General features: G+C 41.2%; 1 protein-coding gene across 6 annotated transcripts in view; it reads right to left on the bottom strand.

Moving 5' to 3' along the window:
- The window catches only part of ATRN (attractin), a 163,025-nt gene that overhangs the window by 40,485 nt on the left and 105,444 nt on the right, over positions 1 to 17,096 (bottom strand). For all 6 annotated transcript variants that reach the window (XM_024742914.1, XM_024742908.1, XM_024742910.1 and 3 more), the window contains exons 22-24: positions 16,904 to 16,998; positions 13,393 to 13,471; positions 11,491 to 11,648 (exon numbers count right to left, since the gene is read on the bottom strand). In XM_024742914.1, the coding sequence (XP_024598682.1) occupies positions 11,491 to 11,648; positions 13,393 to 13,471; positions 16,904 to 16,998 (332 nt within the window). The remainder of the gene's footprint in view (positions 1 to 11,490; positions 11,649 to 13,392; positions 13,472 to 16,903; positions 16,999 to 17,096) is intronic.

Genomic DNA, 17,096 nt, shown 5'->3' on the forward strand with positions numbered 1-17,096 from the left:
GCGGTACGCGGGCCTCTCACTGTTGTGGCCTCTCCCGTTGTGGAGCACAGGCTCTGGACGGGCAGGCCCAGCAGCCATGGCTCACGGGCCCAGCCGCTCCGCAGCATGTGGGATCCTCCCAGACAGGGGCACAAACCCGTGTCCCCTGCATCAGCAGGCAGACTCCCAACCACTGCGCCAGCAGGGAAGCCCCTCTTTTTCTAATTAATTTATTTATGGCTGCGTTGGGTCTTCGTTGCTGCGCACAGGCTTTCTCTAGTTGTAGTGAGTAAGGGCTACTCTTCGTTGCAGTGGGCGAGCTTCTCATTACGGTGGCTTCTCTTGTTGAAGAGCATGGGCTCTAGGCGCGCGGGCTTCAGTAGTTGTGGCATGTGGGCTCAGTAGTGTGGCTCACGGGCTCTAGAGTGCAGGATCAGTAGTCGTGGAGCACGAGCTTAGCTGCTCCGCAGCATGTGGGATCTTCCCGGACCAGGGCTCAAACCCGTGTCCCCTGCAGTGGCAGGCAGATTCTTAACTACTGTACCAACAGGGAAGTCTCCCTTCTTCTTCTTAAGGCTTCTCTCCAGAGGCCTTCACCTTTAATTAGATTTCTGTTCAGTTCTTCTGGGGGGTTACCTTTTTATCACTAATAAGTTGGCTTTTGTTTTGTTTCATTTTGTTTTTTGTTACTTCTTGATCTAGTTATTTTAGGCATCACTTACTAACTTCCTACTAGATTAGAAGGTGATTTAGGCCATCACCCCCCCCACCCCCCAATCCCCCAGTAGAATTATACCACTATTTTTACTGCCTCTGTTATAATTTATAATTTCTATGTTGTTATCCTGAGGGTGATGGTGATGGAAAGATGCCAAAACAGACAGGAACTGGATATAATACCCTTGGATTCAGGGAGGGGATGTGCCTTGCACCCACAAAAGGCTGTAGGAGCAGAAGACAATATAGCCATGCCCACTGGAAAGCAGCTTCCCAAACCTCACAGGCCCATGGGGAGGAGCCCTCAGGCCTCTGATGCACCCCTGCTTGTGGGCTGGGGAGGAGAAGTCAGTAGCTTTCAGGGAAGCTCCCTTTGCCATTTTCACCAGGGTGAAGTATGCTGGGCTGAGGGAGAGGAGGTTTTTCTCCTGCCCTCTGATTGTTCTAAAACTGCCCGACAGTGGCTAATAACTGGTAAAACTCTAGTACAGTGCTGTGTGCTTCCTGCAAAGGAGAACAGAATGTCAGTTCTGAGATATGTCCCAGCTGGCCTAGGCTGCAGGCCCAGCTGAGGCATATTCTTGCAGCTAGTTTTGGGAGGTTAAATAATATATTTGGACCTTTATTTCTTGTTCAATCATCTGTATTATCCCTAAAAAAAATTTTTTATTGTGGAAAATATTAAACTTTTTAACAAGTAGAGAGAATAGTATAATGAACCCCATGTGTTTATCACCCAGCTTTAATAATTACAGCTCACGGCCAATCTTATTTTATCCATCCATACTCTACCCATTTCCCCGTGATCATATTATTTTGAAGTAAATCCCAGACTTCCTATCATTTCATTAAGTATTTCAATATAGCCAGTATTCCTTAACTACCCTCTTTGTAAAATTAGGGATGTTTGTGTCCTCATCCTTCCCTTTTCTTCTACTTCTCAACTCTTTTGAGAGTTTGACAAGATTCCAACCTAGAACAATTCAATCTTCTAACATCACACTATGCAGACTGGGACAATAAATTCTTGGTCTCTAACCCCTGCTGGCTCTTCAGCACTGGTCAACAATCATGCTGACAATATCAGAAAAACGCTGCCATTACCTATATAAATGTTACAAAAGTTGCCAAAAAACCCAAAGTTCTGATACCGAGAATAAAGCTCTCATCTACAACTATGCGTTCATCTAGTGCACATTTATGGAGTGTCTACAGTTGATTAACACTATGCTATGACACAGAGGACACAGAAATATAAAAAAGCTCTTGCACTTAAGGAAATCTTTGTAGAGTGAAAAACCAGACACGTCTATGACTGCAGAGGCACAGACGAGGAAAAGAAGCTGCTATGGGATATGCCGAAGGGTCATCAGAGGGACCTCTCCCCTGCGTTTCAAAATAAGACTCCCCAACCCAGCCCTGGTCCTTCCAATCCATTTTCATAACTGCTGCCAGAGGCATCTTTCTAAAACACTGATCTTGGTCACTTCTTGGCTTAAAGCATTTCAATAACTCCCAGTGGTTTTCAGGCTACAGTGTAAATTCCTCAGCTGAAGCCCCAGTCTCTTCATGACAGCTTTGGCCTGCCCTGCTCTCCAGCTCCTTGCTCACAGAACAGGCACTTCAGCTCAGCTAAACTCCTAGTAGTTCTGGAAAGTGACTGGACATGCCCCTTCCCCACCCAGAACACTGAACTCATGTTTCTTAGGGCTCAGCTCTGGTGTTGCCCCAGCTTGTGCAGACTCAGGCACCACAGGGCACTCCCTTCTCCTCCCAGGGTGTCCACGAGCACGGGGGCACCTCCCAGTATCTGGCATGGCTCCTGCTGTCCCCTCATGGCTGCCTCTCTGTGTCAGAAAGTCAGCTAAGTGAGTGAATGTTAAAGGAAGTCTAGTGGGTCCTAGCTATGGAGATCACAGGAGAGAGTTCTACTAGAGAAAGATTTGCCCATCCCAGCCATAGGTGGTGTTCATAGATGGTGTGGATGGGACTATCCAGGGAAAAGGGCCCAGAGGAAACCCAAGGGAACAATGGCACTGAACTGAGAAGAAACAGTCAAAGCCACAGCTGAAAAGTAGAAGAGAGGAGACTTTTAAGAAGAAGGAATAATAAATAATGATCATGATGAAAACCATGAGGTTGTACAGGAAATTTAAATGCCATCTGAAACTGAGACAGATTTATACTTTATTTATTTTTTTTGGCTGCACCGTGAGGCATGCAGGATCTTAGTTCCCCGACCAGGGATCGAACCTGCACCCCGTGTTGGGAGCGTAGAGTCTTAACCCCTGGACTGCCAGGGAAGTCCAGATTTATACTTTAAGTTTAGTTCTAAATGTATTTCGTGGCTTTATAATTTTTAAAATCCTTAAGGTACAGACATCTAATACCAGAAGCTATGTGTATACATTATTATCATAAAATAAATATAAACTTTAGAAGTATATCTGACTATTCAGAACAGCTAAAGAGTGAAAACAACCCAAGTATCCATTAACAGATGAATGGATAAACAAAATGTGGTTTATCCATACAATAGACTATTATTCAGTCTTAAAAAGGAATGAAGTACTGAAACATACTACATATGGTTGCACCTTGAAAACACTATGCTAGGTCAAAGAAGCCAGTCACAAAGGACCACCTATTACATGATTCAATTTATATAAAATGCCCCAAATAGGCAAATCCATAGAGAAAGAAAGTAGACTGGTGGTTGCCAGGGGCTAGAGGAAGGAAGAAATGAGAAGGGACTGCATCTGGGTATGGGGTTTATTTTGGGGGTGATGAAAACATTCTAAAATATTCTGTGAATATATTAAAAATCACTAAATTGTACACTTTAAATGGGTGAATTGTATGGTATGTGACTTATATCTCAATAAAGCTGTTACTAGAAAAAGTACATCTGAGTGAAAACAAACAAAAGTTTCATACATCCTTTGCTTAGTAACGCAATCCTATTAGCATCCATAAACATAACTCTGACATCTAAATGAATGCCCAGTTCTCAATATAAATTCTGTGTTGCCTTTACTTGTGAACACTAGCCTCTCACATAAACGAGCAAATGAAACACCCAGCATGGAGAGGACTTTAATACTAGCTCCACATGACAATAACCACCTCTGTTGCAGAGCTTGTAACAAGCCAGAATCCCAGCGCCACCACCCATCTTCCCACCTCACACACAATGTCTACCTGTGCATTCTCTATTTTGAATACCTACCCTCCCAAACTATAACCATGGCTGAAGCCAGGTGAGTCCTGCTGACTCAGGGGAACATCTAGAATCACGTTTTGAAAGCAGAGGCTGAGCGAGGGGCACTCACCCACAAGAGCAACCAACCAGAAACCAGGCACAACTGACCCAACACACCCACCACCCTCTGACACACAGGCCTTTTCAGTCTGGGTGGTTTTTTACAATTTTAAACTGAATCTACAAAGATTTTTATAGTTAGTTGCAAACTCCCTCAGTTAGCAGTTGTAGGTTTTGATCTGTTCCTAATTATGGAAAAGAATCCCGGGGTCAGTTCAGAGTGAAAGAACTTGAATTTACCATTACCATTTTTAAAACACTAATATTTACACGAATTTCTGAGTAGAGAATTAAATTGCCTCAGTTATTTTGCTTTAAAAAATGAGAATCAAAGACAAAAAAGGCTTTTGTCTGCATTGAAAGCCATACTGAAATTTAACTGTATGACCTACACTGAACCATTTAGACATTTTCCTATTCTCTTCCTTAAATAAGTCTCTACATTTTAACTAAATCTATATGGTCTCTAAGTGTGTATGTAAAAGCTAACTACACCTAGAAAGACTAAGGCTCTGAGGAATATAAAGCAATACAGAAAGGTGCAGCCCCCTCTGTTGAGAACATACCCACATCTGCCCAGGAAGATGCAAGCTCAGCCTGCCACACAGCACACACCCAGATATAGTCCCAAGTATAGAAAGAACCAGCATTGATCAGGTTCTTTTGAGAAGACACCAAGAATACATGATGCCAAGGGTCCAGTCACATTGTTCATGAATACTGCAGCTATTTGTAACAATGAGCAAAAAGACATATTTTCAACAGAACTTACCTGTTTTTTCAAGGGAAGCCTGGCAAACTAAATGGTGAGCATGCTATCATTTATTTTCGAAAGTGCTCCTGAATGCAGCTTTCATAAGTGGATCTTATTCAAGTGAGTGATCCAGTCCAGGTAAAGAGGACCAAAAAATCAGGTAGAAAATCATCTCTTTGAGTCTTAAACTTGAAAAAAGTATTTAAAAAAGTAAGTGTGGGGAAGAGATCCCTCCAGAAGGAAATGACCATTTCAGTGACTTTCAGAGGGTGGGGAGCAACAGGGCAATGGGAGGAAAAAAAAACCTGGAAGTCAGAATTGGCAACAGCAAAGCTATCTCCAGCACAAAAGCCCGTTTATACGCACAGAGCCCTCTTTCCAAATGGGAAAAACGCCAGCAATATAAGTCAATGTTTTCACTAAGAATCTTAAAAATATTAATCAGTTTTCAACTATAAGAAACAAAGCTTGAAGTTCAATCAGATTTGGAATATAATAAGGTATGTCAGTATGAAAATAACCTGAACTTAAAACAAGTCAGTAAATGATATTTACTAGAACCCAAATAAAATATTTTACAATTGTATGTGATCTGTAACTTGGCAGACATTATCAAATTGAAATTGTACTGACTAGAGCCTAGAGCTCAAATTCCCTGGGGTTAGAGAAACAACCTAACCCTGCTAGCCCCACTCCAAATATAGCCAGTGGCAGAGAAAATTCTAATATGGCTCCTAAGATTCCTACTATATTGATGTGCATATCCTGTATAATCCCCTCCCCTTGAGAGTGGGTGAGTCTGACCTAATCTAATGAACCCTTTGAAAAGAGGGTCAAGAAGAAGTCAGAGAAAGCTGAAGCTTCAGTAGGTCTGTATCTATTTTTGGTCTAAAATTTTTATTTTCAAATGTTACATAAATGGAATCGTGCAGCATGTACATTTCTAAGATATTTTTTCCACTCAGCAAAACTTCCTCAGATTCATCCAAGTTGTATCAATAGTTTGTTTCTTCTTATTGCTGAGCATTACTCCATGATATGTATATAGCACAGTGTGTTTAACCATTCACCTGTTGAGAAATACTTGGGTTGTTTCCAGTTGGGGCTATTATGAATGAAGCTAAATGTTGCTGCTGTACAGGTGCTATAAACATTGGTATACAGGTGTTTGTATGAACATCAGTTTTCATTTCTCTGGGACAAATGCCCAGGAATACAATTGCTGCGTTAAGTATAGTAAGTGCCAAACTATTTTCCATACTGGCTGTGCCATCTTATCAGCAATGTATGCATGATCCAATTTCTCTGCATTCTCTCTAGCATTTGGTGTTATCACTATTTTAAATTTTAGCCATTTGATAGGTGTGTAGTGATATCTCATTCTCACTGTGGGGTGGTTTTCTTTTGCCTATGCCTCGTGGCTTGTGGGATCTCAGTTCCCTGACCAGGGATTGAACCGGGGCCCTCGGCAGTGGAAGGGTGGAGTCCTACCCACTGGACCACCAAGGAATTCCCTCTGATTATGGGTTTTGGTTTTTTTTTAATGAATGTTTACAATAGTTTATTTTAGGTTATTTCCAATTTTTCACCAGTTTAAAAAATTGACCAACTCAATGAAACCTTGTGAATACAATGTTCTCATTGTGGTTTTCATTTTTTAATGGCTTTTAATGCTGAACATCTTTCATGTGGTTATCTGCCATACTTATATCCTCTTCGATAAAATGTCTCTTCATATCTTTTGTCCATTTTCTAATTGGATTGTTTATTTTTTTAATGTTGAGTTTTGAGAATTCTTTTTATATTCTAGATGCAAGTCCTCTGTCAGAAATATTTTTCCAAATATTTTCTCCCAGTATATAGCTTATCTTGTTTTTTTCTTTTTTTTTTGCAGTACGCGGGCCTCTCACTGCTGTGGCCTCTCCCGCTGCGGAGCACAGGCTCCGGACGTGCAGGCTCAGCGGCCATGGCTCACGGGCCCAGCCACTCCGCAGCACGTGGGATCCTCCCAGACCGGGGCACGAACCCGCGACCCCAGCATCGGCAGGCAGACTCCCAACCACTGCGCCACCAGGGAAGCCCATGTTTTTTTTCTTTTTTAAAAATTAATTAATTAACTAACTAATTTACGGCTGCACTGGGTCTTCGCTGCTGCACGCGGGCTTTCTCTAGTTGCGGCGAGCAGGGCTACTGCTACTCTTCATTGCGGTGCGCGGGCTTCTCATTGTGTTGGCTTTTCTTGTTGTGGAGCACGGGCTCTAGGCACGCAGGCTTCAGTAGGTGTGACACATGGGCTCAGTAGTTGTGGCTCACAGGCTCTAGAGCGCAGGTTCAGTAGTTGTGGTGCATGGGCTTAGCTGCTCCGCGGCATGTGGGATCTTCCTGGACCAGGGCTCAAACCTGTGTCCCCTGCATTAGCAGGCAGATTCTTAACCAATGCATCACCAGGGAAGCCTTATGGCTTGTTTTTTTCATCCTCTTACCAGTGTCTTTCACAGAGCAAAAGCTTTTTTTTTTTGGCAGTACGTGGGCCTCTCACTGTTGTGGCCTCTCCCGTTGCAGAGCACAGGCTCCCGACGCGCAGGCTCAGCAGCCATGGCTCACGGGCCTAGCCGCTCTGCAGCATGTGGGATCTTCCCGGACCGGGGCACGAACCTGCGTCCCCTGCATTGGCAGGCGGACTCTCAACCACTGCGCCACCAGGGATGCCCCAAGCTTTTGATTTTGATGTGGGTAATTTATTAATTTTTTTCCATAGGTCATGTTTTTGTTGTCAAATCTGAAAATCTTCTGCCTAGCTTGAGGATATGAAGATTTTCTCCTATTTTTTTCCTAAAAGTTTTAGTTTTGCATTTTACATTTAAACCTGTGATCCACATTGAATTAATTTTTGTGTAGGATGTGAGGTTTGGTCAAAGTTCATTTACTTGCCTATGGTTGTCCAATTGTTATAGCATTATTTGTTGAAAAGGCTATCCTTCTTCCACTGAATTGACTGCACCTCTGTCAAAAAACAGTTGGATGTTTTTATGTGGTTCTATTTCTGGGTTCTTTATTCTGTTCCATTGATCTATGTGTCTATCTCTCCAACAATAACCACAATGTCTTGATTACCGTAGCTAAATAGGAAGTATTATTAATATTTCATATAGCGATTCTTCCCACTTTATTCCTCTTTTCAAAACTGTTATAGCTAATCTAGAATCTTTGCTTTTTATATAAATATTAGAATAAGCTTGTCATTGTCTAAAAAGAATCTTGCTTTTTACAAAAATTTTTATTTATTTTTTTATACAGCAGGCTCTTGTTAGTCATCAATTTTATACACATCAGTGTATACATGTCAATCCCAATCGCCCAATTCATCACCCCCCCCCCCGCCTGCAGTCCCAGAGGTCTCTTAGGCTGTCTTCATTTCTTTTCATTCTTTTTTCTTTATTTTGTTCTGCAGCAGTGAATTCCACCATTCTGTCTTCCAGGTCACTTATCTGTTCTTCTGCCTCAGTTATTTTGCTATTGATTCCTTCTAGTCTAGTTTTCATTTCAGTTATTGTATTGTTCATCTCTGTTTGTTTGTTCTTTAATTTCTTTAGGTCTTTGTTAAACATTTCTTGCATCTTCTCGATCTTTGCCTCCATTCTTCTTCCGAGGTCCTGGATCATCTTCACTATCATTATTCTGAATTCATTTTCTTGAAGGTTGCCTATCTCCATTTCATTTAGTTGTTTTTCTGGGGTTTTATCTTGTTCCTTCATCTGGTACATAGCCCTCTGCCTTTTCATCTTGTCTATCTTTCTGTGAATGTGGTTTTTGTTCCACAGGCTGCAGGATTGTAGTTCTTCTTGCTTTTGCTGTCTGCCCTCTGGTCTGTTTTTTTAAAGTTTAAAAAATTGGGGCAAATATATATTAAGATAAAATTTACCATTTTAACCATTTTTAAGTATATGATTCAATACACTTAAGCACAGGTGCTGCCAAGATTAGAAAAGAGGACAGTGTGAACAACTTTGTGTCAATGCATCTGAAAACATATGAAATAAATTAACATCTAGAAAAAATTATCTTAAGTAATGCAAATAGAGAGAGAATATCCAAAACATCCCGTAACTATTAAAGAAGCTGAATCAGCAATTAAAAAAGAAAAGAAAACTCCACAAATAAAACACCAGAATCAAATGATTTTACAACAGGGATCTATCAAGTATGCAAGGTTCATATATTCATATAATTCTAATCTTATATAACGTCTTTCAGAAGTGAGAAAGAGAGATAACTCCTCAATTTATAAACAAAGGTTAGTTTAACTTTGATATAAAAACCATAACAAAGACAAGAAAGGAAAATTACCGGACTTTCTCACTCATGAGATAGATACAAAATTCTAACCAATATATTAGCAAACTGAGTCCAGCAACAGATAAAGTAAAAAATCATATATCATGCCAAGTCAGGTTTATTCCAGGAATGCTTATGCTTATTGCTTATGCAATAGGACAAATGGTGGTGCCATTCACTAGAAAGGAAGCAGAGGGTTTGGGGCTAAGATCACAAGAATAACTCCCTGAGTACAGGGAGCTTGTGAACGTCCAGGTAGAGATGCCTAGGCAGCAACTAAGAACACTGGTCTGGAGTTCAAGTGTAAGCAGGGCTGAAGACAGAGTACTGAAAATCACAAGTACAGAAGTAGTACAATAAGTCTTACAAGTGGGATAAAGACAGAGCAGAACCATGGCCTGAATCTCAGACAACCTCAGTGTTTAAGGAAGAAGATTCCTTAAAAAGACAGGCCAGAGAATCAGGGAAAGGACCAGGAAGGCAGGAAAGATGCTGACTCAAATCATGCAATGAGAAGGAGAAGGGGACTGAAGAATTCAGTCACTGGAGTCCACCGTGGTAGTCAGCTTCAGGATGTGGTGAAGGAGGAAGGCAGACTGTTGCGGGCTGATGGGTGAATGGATAAGAGGAAACAAACAGGGAGTGTGGTCAATGCGTACAAGAAGGCTAGCTGGGAAGGGAAGCAGAGAGTGTGCAAGAACGAAGGAAGAAGCAGATTAGAGGATAAACAAATCTGTGGACCATCTAAATAGAAAAAGAGGGTGGTGAGAAAAAAATACAACACAGAGCCTGTCCTCCACATTCCAGAAAGGAAAAGAGTGACTGACTGTTCTTTAGTTACAGTCCCAAGGCATGAACACATACCCACTAGAACAAGATTTCAAGCCCATCCCAAATGATCAGTGGCGACTTGCTTCACTTGATCACACTACTGAAAGTTGGCAAGCAGCCAGAGCCCCAGTCTAGTGACCACGCTGCCACGGCTAAAGGTGAACCAGTTGTTTCAAAGTCCACCCTTAGACACAGATGTAGAGAACAAACGTATGGACACCAAGGGGGGGAACAGGGTGGTGGTGGTGGTGGGATGAATTGGGAGATTGGGATTGACATATATACACTAATATGTATAAAACAGATAACTAATAAGAACCTGCTGTATAAAAAATAAATTAAATTAAACAAATAAACAAAAGTCCACCCTTCCCGGAACTCCACACCTTTACCCAAAATGAAGGGGGTTAAAGCAGAAAGTACTGAGGCAAGGCCTCAAAGACATAGTTGCAGATGATTATAAAGAGCACAAATGGGGCCATGGGTCAAGCCTGGATAAGAGGGAGTGCACTGGTCCCCTGGGAACAGAGAAAAGAGGCAGGCTGATAGCAGCAGTGGCTGCAGCAGGCAAAATGAACCCTTAGACCTACCCTTTCAGGTCACATGTACAAAGAATCTGAGTCGTGGAGAGGGTACAGGAATTGTACAAGAGCAAGCCAGGGCTCAAACCTGCATCTGTCTGACTATAAGGCCTAAAACCCTTAAGGCGACCTTATACTGTCCTCCACTGTGTCCCCATCACCCTCCATCCTATGCTCCTTTAGAACCTGATAGCATTTTGGGGATCTTCTCATATGGCACTTTCCATACGCCAGCTTTCACTGGTTATGTGTGTTTGCTTCATTTATATGCACCTTACTCATTCCAGAATTGAAGCTCTTTGTGTAGCTCTACAGGCTTTTTAGTGACAAGTCCTTAATGAAGAAATAAATACAGTTGTAATTACCAAATCTGTTATATATCAACTTGCTTTCAAAAGTGCTTACAGGGACTTCCCTGGTGGCACAGTGGTTAAGAATCCACCTGCCAATGCAGGGGACACGGGTTCGATCCCTGGTCCAGGAAGATCCCACATGCCGCAGAGCAACAAGGCCCGTGCACCACAACTACTGAGCCTGTGCTCTAGAGCCCACAAGCCACAACTACTGAGCCCACGTGCCACAATTACTGAAGCCCACGCACCTAGACCCTGTGCCCCACAACGAGAAGCCACTTCAGTGAGAAGCACCGCAACAAAGAGTAGCCCCCGCTCCCTGCAACTAGAGAAAGCCCGTGTGCAGCAACAAATACCCAACTCAGCCAAAAATAAATAAATAAAAATAAATTTATTTAAAAAGTGCTTATAAATTTCCTTCATAAGTGATTTAAGGCAGCCCCACTACAATCTTCTTTTATGGTATGTGCTCAGCACTCCTTTACCACAGATATTACAAAGCCAAAACAATATTAATATTGTACATTTCGTTTACCGCAAGTTACAGATTAGTGAATTTAGTTTCACTACAGACATTTCACCATCTTTGCAAGTATGAGACTAAAAAGCACTTCTTACCTGAATTTTGATGGGCCAGGTGAAATTACTGACATAAACAAAGAAAGTGATATTTGGGTGGTTGCGAAAATCAAACTTCTCATTAGAGAAACTATCTTTGTACTCCTTAATGTTTGTTTTTGAAACAACAGGCATCTCTTCTCCAGCCTGGGTTCCAGCTGTTAGGAAGAAAAGAATGAAATAAAGAGACCTTTTAGGGGACCAAATCTGCCCTCACTAATAATAATGATAATAGCATTTATTAAACCCTATGTTCCAGAAATGGCCTTTAAGAGCTCGATCTCATTTAATTGTAACAACTATTATCCTCATTTACACATCAGAAAACTCAGGTTCAGGAAAAATAAGTAACTTGGCTCAGGTCACATAGGCAGGAAGTAGAGTTGGGATTTGAAGCTGGGAGGGCTGATACACAAGCCTATGCCCTTAACCCAAATGGCTTTACCAGGATCCCCTACAACTCCTCCCACAGAAACAGGCTACATGTGGCTTTGAAAATCCAGACACCACTAGAATCCTATTAACAAGCAATGGCATTCATTCTGCCCACAACACTTCACTTGCTTTGCACTGCCCCCTTAAACCTGTTTGGCAGTGCTCTAGATCCCCCATACCAGGGACATGGATTCAGCCCTCACTTTTTAACTAGCAGTGACTGCAAGTCTCAACAGCAGCAGGGAGGAAGGAGCTCTAGGGGTCACTCAGTCCCTTCTGCTACCAGCTACAACTGACTCTAAATCCCCCCAATCTGATATAAACCTATCCTATTCCCAGGCAGTCCTTCAACATTCCACATTGTCCCTCAGCCAGGAATTCTAGTGTTTATAAAGATTCATGAAATAGGCTTTTCCCAAGTCTGAGTTAAATCCTGTGACTGAAGCCAGATTGGCTGGTCCTCATTGAGACTGTCATTGTAAATCAATCACATACTCAGGGATGCCACCTTTCTCCAAACAAAGGCTCTGATAATTCAGACTTTTTCTTAAAGACCTCTCCTCACTGCAAGTTTCTGAACCTTTTCTGAATTCTACACAATCTTTTAAGATATGATGAACACAAAGTGATGTGCAAAGTAATGTTTTTATTTTGTTTCAGTCTAATTGATTGTGTTTTGACCAAAAAACAGTATTGTGATAGTAATAATGATGATGAAACATAATTACCATTTGATGAGAATATCCCATGTTTCTAGCACTTACACGCAGGCTCATTTATTATCTCATTTAATCCTCAGAACATTCTACACGGCTGTTTTTATTATCCCATTTCATACCTGCGGAAACTGGCTCAGAAAACAAGTAACAGGGAGAATTCAAATCTAGGTCTGCTGAGCTACATTCTTAACCACTACATCAGGGCCACCCTTTCTTTCTTTAGATTTTCTGCTCAGAAGATCTTTAGTAAATCACTGTAAGATAAACAAGACAGCAAAAGCTGTGCTCTTGGAGTTTTATTTAATTCCCAAAGTACATTTTCCCCTGTACCTACTAAAATCTCATTCTATTAAAAATGTTTCCATTTCTTGAAACTGAGTCAATTGCATTTTCCACTTCTGAAGCATGGATGGAGATGATGATGGCAGCACCACAGCAGAGGCTGCAGCAATGGTATTAATGGTGGTAGTAGGGCAGGGGTCGTGAGCATGTACTGATCTTGATACCATGGCAGGCACTGACAGGTACAGCCAAATTTAATCTACAGTATAAGTATTATTACCTTCTCTTTAAGATGAATAACCCTAAGGGTCTAGAGATAGATTTTAGACACTTGCTCAAGGTCTTCCAGCTAATAAGTGGCAAAAGTGGGTTTCAAACCCATCTGTCTGTCTCCAGAGCCCCTTTTCTCAACTCTTTCTCAATCAATTATCTCCACTTGGAAGGTCTTCTCTAGGTATGTCTTTACCTGAGAAGCTGGCAGCCCAGGTGATGTTGAGGTTGAAGTTTTTGGAGGCATTGATGAACATGTCCAAATCCCTATTTTGCTGATGAGATGTACAAATAATTAGAAAATGAATTACTGTAACAGTTTCCTGATTTTAAAAGAAAGCAGTAGTTAAATTTTACTGCTCTCAACTTTCTTAATTACAAAAAGATACTTTAATGTCTTAAGAGAAACTCATGCTTATAGAACAGCAAAATTTCTAACCTTAACATAAGCAATATACCCCAAACAAATTTCATTTCCCTCCCATAAAAGTATATGGGATTTAGGGACTTCCCTGGTGGCACACTGGTTAAGACTTTGTGCTCCCAATGCAGGGGCCCCGTGTTCGATCCCTGGTCAGGGAACTAGATCCTACATGCATGCCGCAACTAAGAGTTCTCACGCCACAACTAAGGAGCCCGCCTGCCACAACCAAGACCCAGTGCAACCAAATAAATAAATTAGTTGAATTTAAAAAAAAGTATATGGGATTTAATGCTTTATCAAATGCCTAACTCCATGAAAAAGTATCTTTTAAAAAGACCCTCACCAGAGCACAGTGACCTACATCCCGTGACCTATGTTAGGGAATCAGCCTCTTAAGGATCCTCTGGGCAGCCCTTTCCAAATGTCTGAAGAGTAAAACACTTGGTCAAGTGTCTCAACTTATATTAACTTATAAATCAAACCTATGTACTTCTGAACCCATAGATTATATACAGTGTAAAGTTCTCCAAAATGATTTTCTTTTGTTTGTTTGTTTGTTTTTTTGCGGTACACGGGCCTCTTACTGTTGTGGCCTCTCCCATCGTGGAGCACAGGCTCCGGACGCGCAGGCTCAGCGGCCATGGCTCACGGGCCCAGCTGCTCTGCGGCATGTGGGATCTTCCCGGACCGGGGCACAAACCCATGTCCCCTGCATTGGCAGGCGGACTCTCAACCACTGCGCCACCAGGGAAGCCCAATGGAAGTGGTTTTTAAGGAATAGCACATAAAGCTGAAATAAACTAAATTTAAAAACTTTAAATTGTCTTCATCCATGATTAAGAACATTTTTCTCTCATTTTAAGAGAAATATGACAGAATATGTTTTATTACCTTTGAAAACTTTGTATACCACTTAGAGATAGAGCAGTTTAAAGAGCTAGTTTAATTTACTGTGACTCTTGGTTTTAATGACTGAGAAAGGTATCTCTGAGGAATGTGTTGGGCCAGCTGGAAGAAGAGCACTGTCAGTAGTGTTGGGTAAATCATGATACTAATTTTTAGTTTTCCCTGAAATTTGGCTAATCTCTTTCTTGGGGTCAAAAAATTGTTTTTCCAAATGAGTCAGATGTTGCATTTTATATTTTTGAATCCAATCCTGCTGAAATTCTTCACATTGAAAGATTTTTAAAACAGATTAGAAAATTAAGATTTTAAAGAGCATTCTTTTGATAGTTTTTACAGCACAAAAATTACAATAGAAGCATTTCCAAACAGCTATTTCCAAAACGTGATCTCCAAACCAGAAGTTTCTCTCATAAAGCAGTTACCTTCTCATTTATTAATAAGGCCTCACAATCGTCTTAAAGGGACAGCTCAAGTGTTTATTTATTTATTGAGCTGCGTCACGGCACGTGGGATCTTAGTTCCCTGACCAAGGATCGAACCCGTGTCCCCTGCAGTGGAAGCATGGAGTCCTAAACACTGGACCGCCAGGGAATTCCCTATTTTTTAATGTTTGCTGGTAGCACATTACTAGCAATTACTTCTTTCCCTGGAAAGGATTAATAACCTTGAAATCTTGATGCTTTTGTAAAAGACAGGACACATACATTGTGTAACTATTAAATATTCTGTCATAAGAGAAACAAGGCAGTAAATAAATTTCATGTGTGGTACTTTTGCTATAGCCTTATCCTAAAAAATTAAAAAAATTCTGGTCAGTACAGCCACTGAAATGATATACCAACACAATTTTTCCACAAAACATTTTCACTGAAAGTCATTTATTATTTTTACTTAAAAAGCTATTCACGCATGAGAATGTATCTTCTCTAGTACATCTCTTCTTAATTTTATCATTGAAGTGGAATACAAAAAACAAATCTTACTTTCATTTAATTGTGAACATCCCACACTGGACTTCATTTTACTACTGATTTATTTATTTCTTAAATTTAGCAGTGCTTGTTGATAACATCTGTTACCAAAGGAATGCACTTTGGCTTATTATCATATTATTTTCCATGTATTATTTGTTACATTTATTGTAATTTTTGTCTTGTTTTGTTTTGTTTTGTTTTTTTACAGTATGCGGGCCTCTCACTCTTGTGGCCTCTCCCGTTGTGGAGCACAGGCTCCGGATGCGCAGGCTCAGCGGCCATGGCTCATAGGCCCAGCCGCTCCGCGGCATGTGGGATCTTCCGAGACCGGGACACGAACCCGTGTCCCCTGCTTTGGCAGGCGGACTCTCAACCACTGCGCCATCAGGGAAGCCCCATTTATTGTATTTTTGTAATGGTAAATGGCTTTGTGTATGTTGATGAGAAATAAGAAACCTCCAAGGAGGCTCCTAAATAATTTACCATCAGGTTTAGTAAAATTTCATTATGTACCAGAGTAGGTATTAAATGACTTTATATTTCACTGAAGAAATCATATAGGTGCGTGTTCATATTCTAGATGCTTTACTTTTAAATGTCATGCTGTGTTGGCTCCCTTTTACCTCTAGGTAATACCTCATGGCAGGCTGGGGTTTACCATTAACAACAGTAGATATAAAAATACATTTCAAATAGTTACCTTAGTAATTTCAATTATTTCTGGCTTACTTCTTCACTGTTTTTACCTCCTAATGAGGATAGGAACTCATTCTAGGAGCATAAATGTCACCTCTGTCTTGCATTACTGGTATTAACTTCCATTCTGAGAGAGTAAATCTCGGTTCTGACACTGCCCCCCTAACAGGGAAGTTCCCCTTGCAGTCTCCTTTCCTTTCCTGTATGGGGCTGTGATGGGCTGATGGGCAAACCAAGTATGTGTGGAGTCAATGTCACTCTGTATATCAGATCATGGTAAATCTTAACAACATGGGGCCTCCCTGGTGGCACAGTGGTTGCGAGTCCGCCTACCGATGCAGGGGACACGGGTTTGTGCCCCAGTCCGGCAAGATCCCACATGCCGCAGAGCGGCTAGGCCCGTGAGCCATGGCCGCTGAGCCTGCATGTCTGGAGCCTGTGCTCCGCAACAGGAGAGGTCATAACAGTGAGAGGCCCGCGTACTGCAAAAAAAAAAAAAAAAGAAAATCTTAACGACATGGTAAATCTTACCTTTTAAATACAAAGGAGATAAATGTAGATTCTAACATTTCTTTCCTGTACCTCTAAACATCATCCTGTGGACTCCACTTCTGGAGACCACTGCTAAGGCAGTGCTTCTATCCATAGTGACCAAGAAAAAGTTCCACACAAATTCAAAACAAAGTAAGAAGACTTTTAAATCTTACTTCATCAGGTGTAGCCACAAAATTGATGGCTGTGTAATAGCGGTCATCTTCCTGGGATAGGCTAAAGGTGAACTGATAGTCAATAAGAAGAGTATCTATGGAAAGAAAGAAATGTGTATTTAACAACTGAAACAAAACAAAACAGAATAGGTCTCTAGAGATACAGATTGATTTTCTCATAAACATTCAACAG

Source organism: Neophocaena asiaeorientalis, unplaced genomic scaffold, assembly GCF_003031525.2.
Source record: "Neophocaena asiaeorientalis asiaeorientalis breed wild unplaced genomic scaffold, Neophocaena_asiaeorientalis_V1.1 scaffold82, whole genome shotgun sequence".
Classification (NCBI taxonomy): Eukaryota; Metazoa; Chordata; class Mammalia; order Artiodactyla; family Phocoenidae; genus Neophocaena; species Neophocaena asiaeorientalis.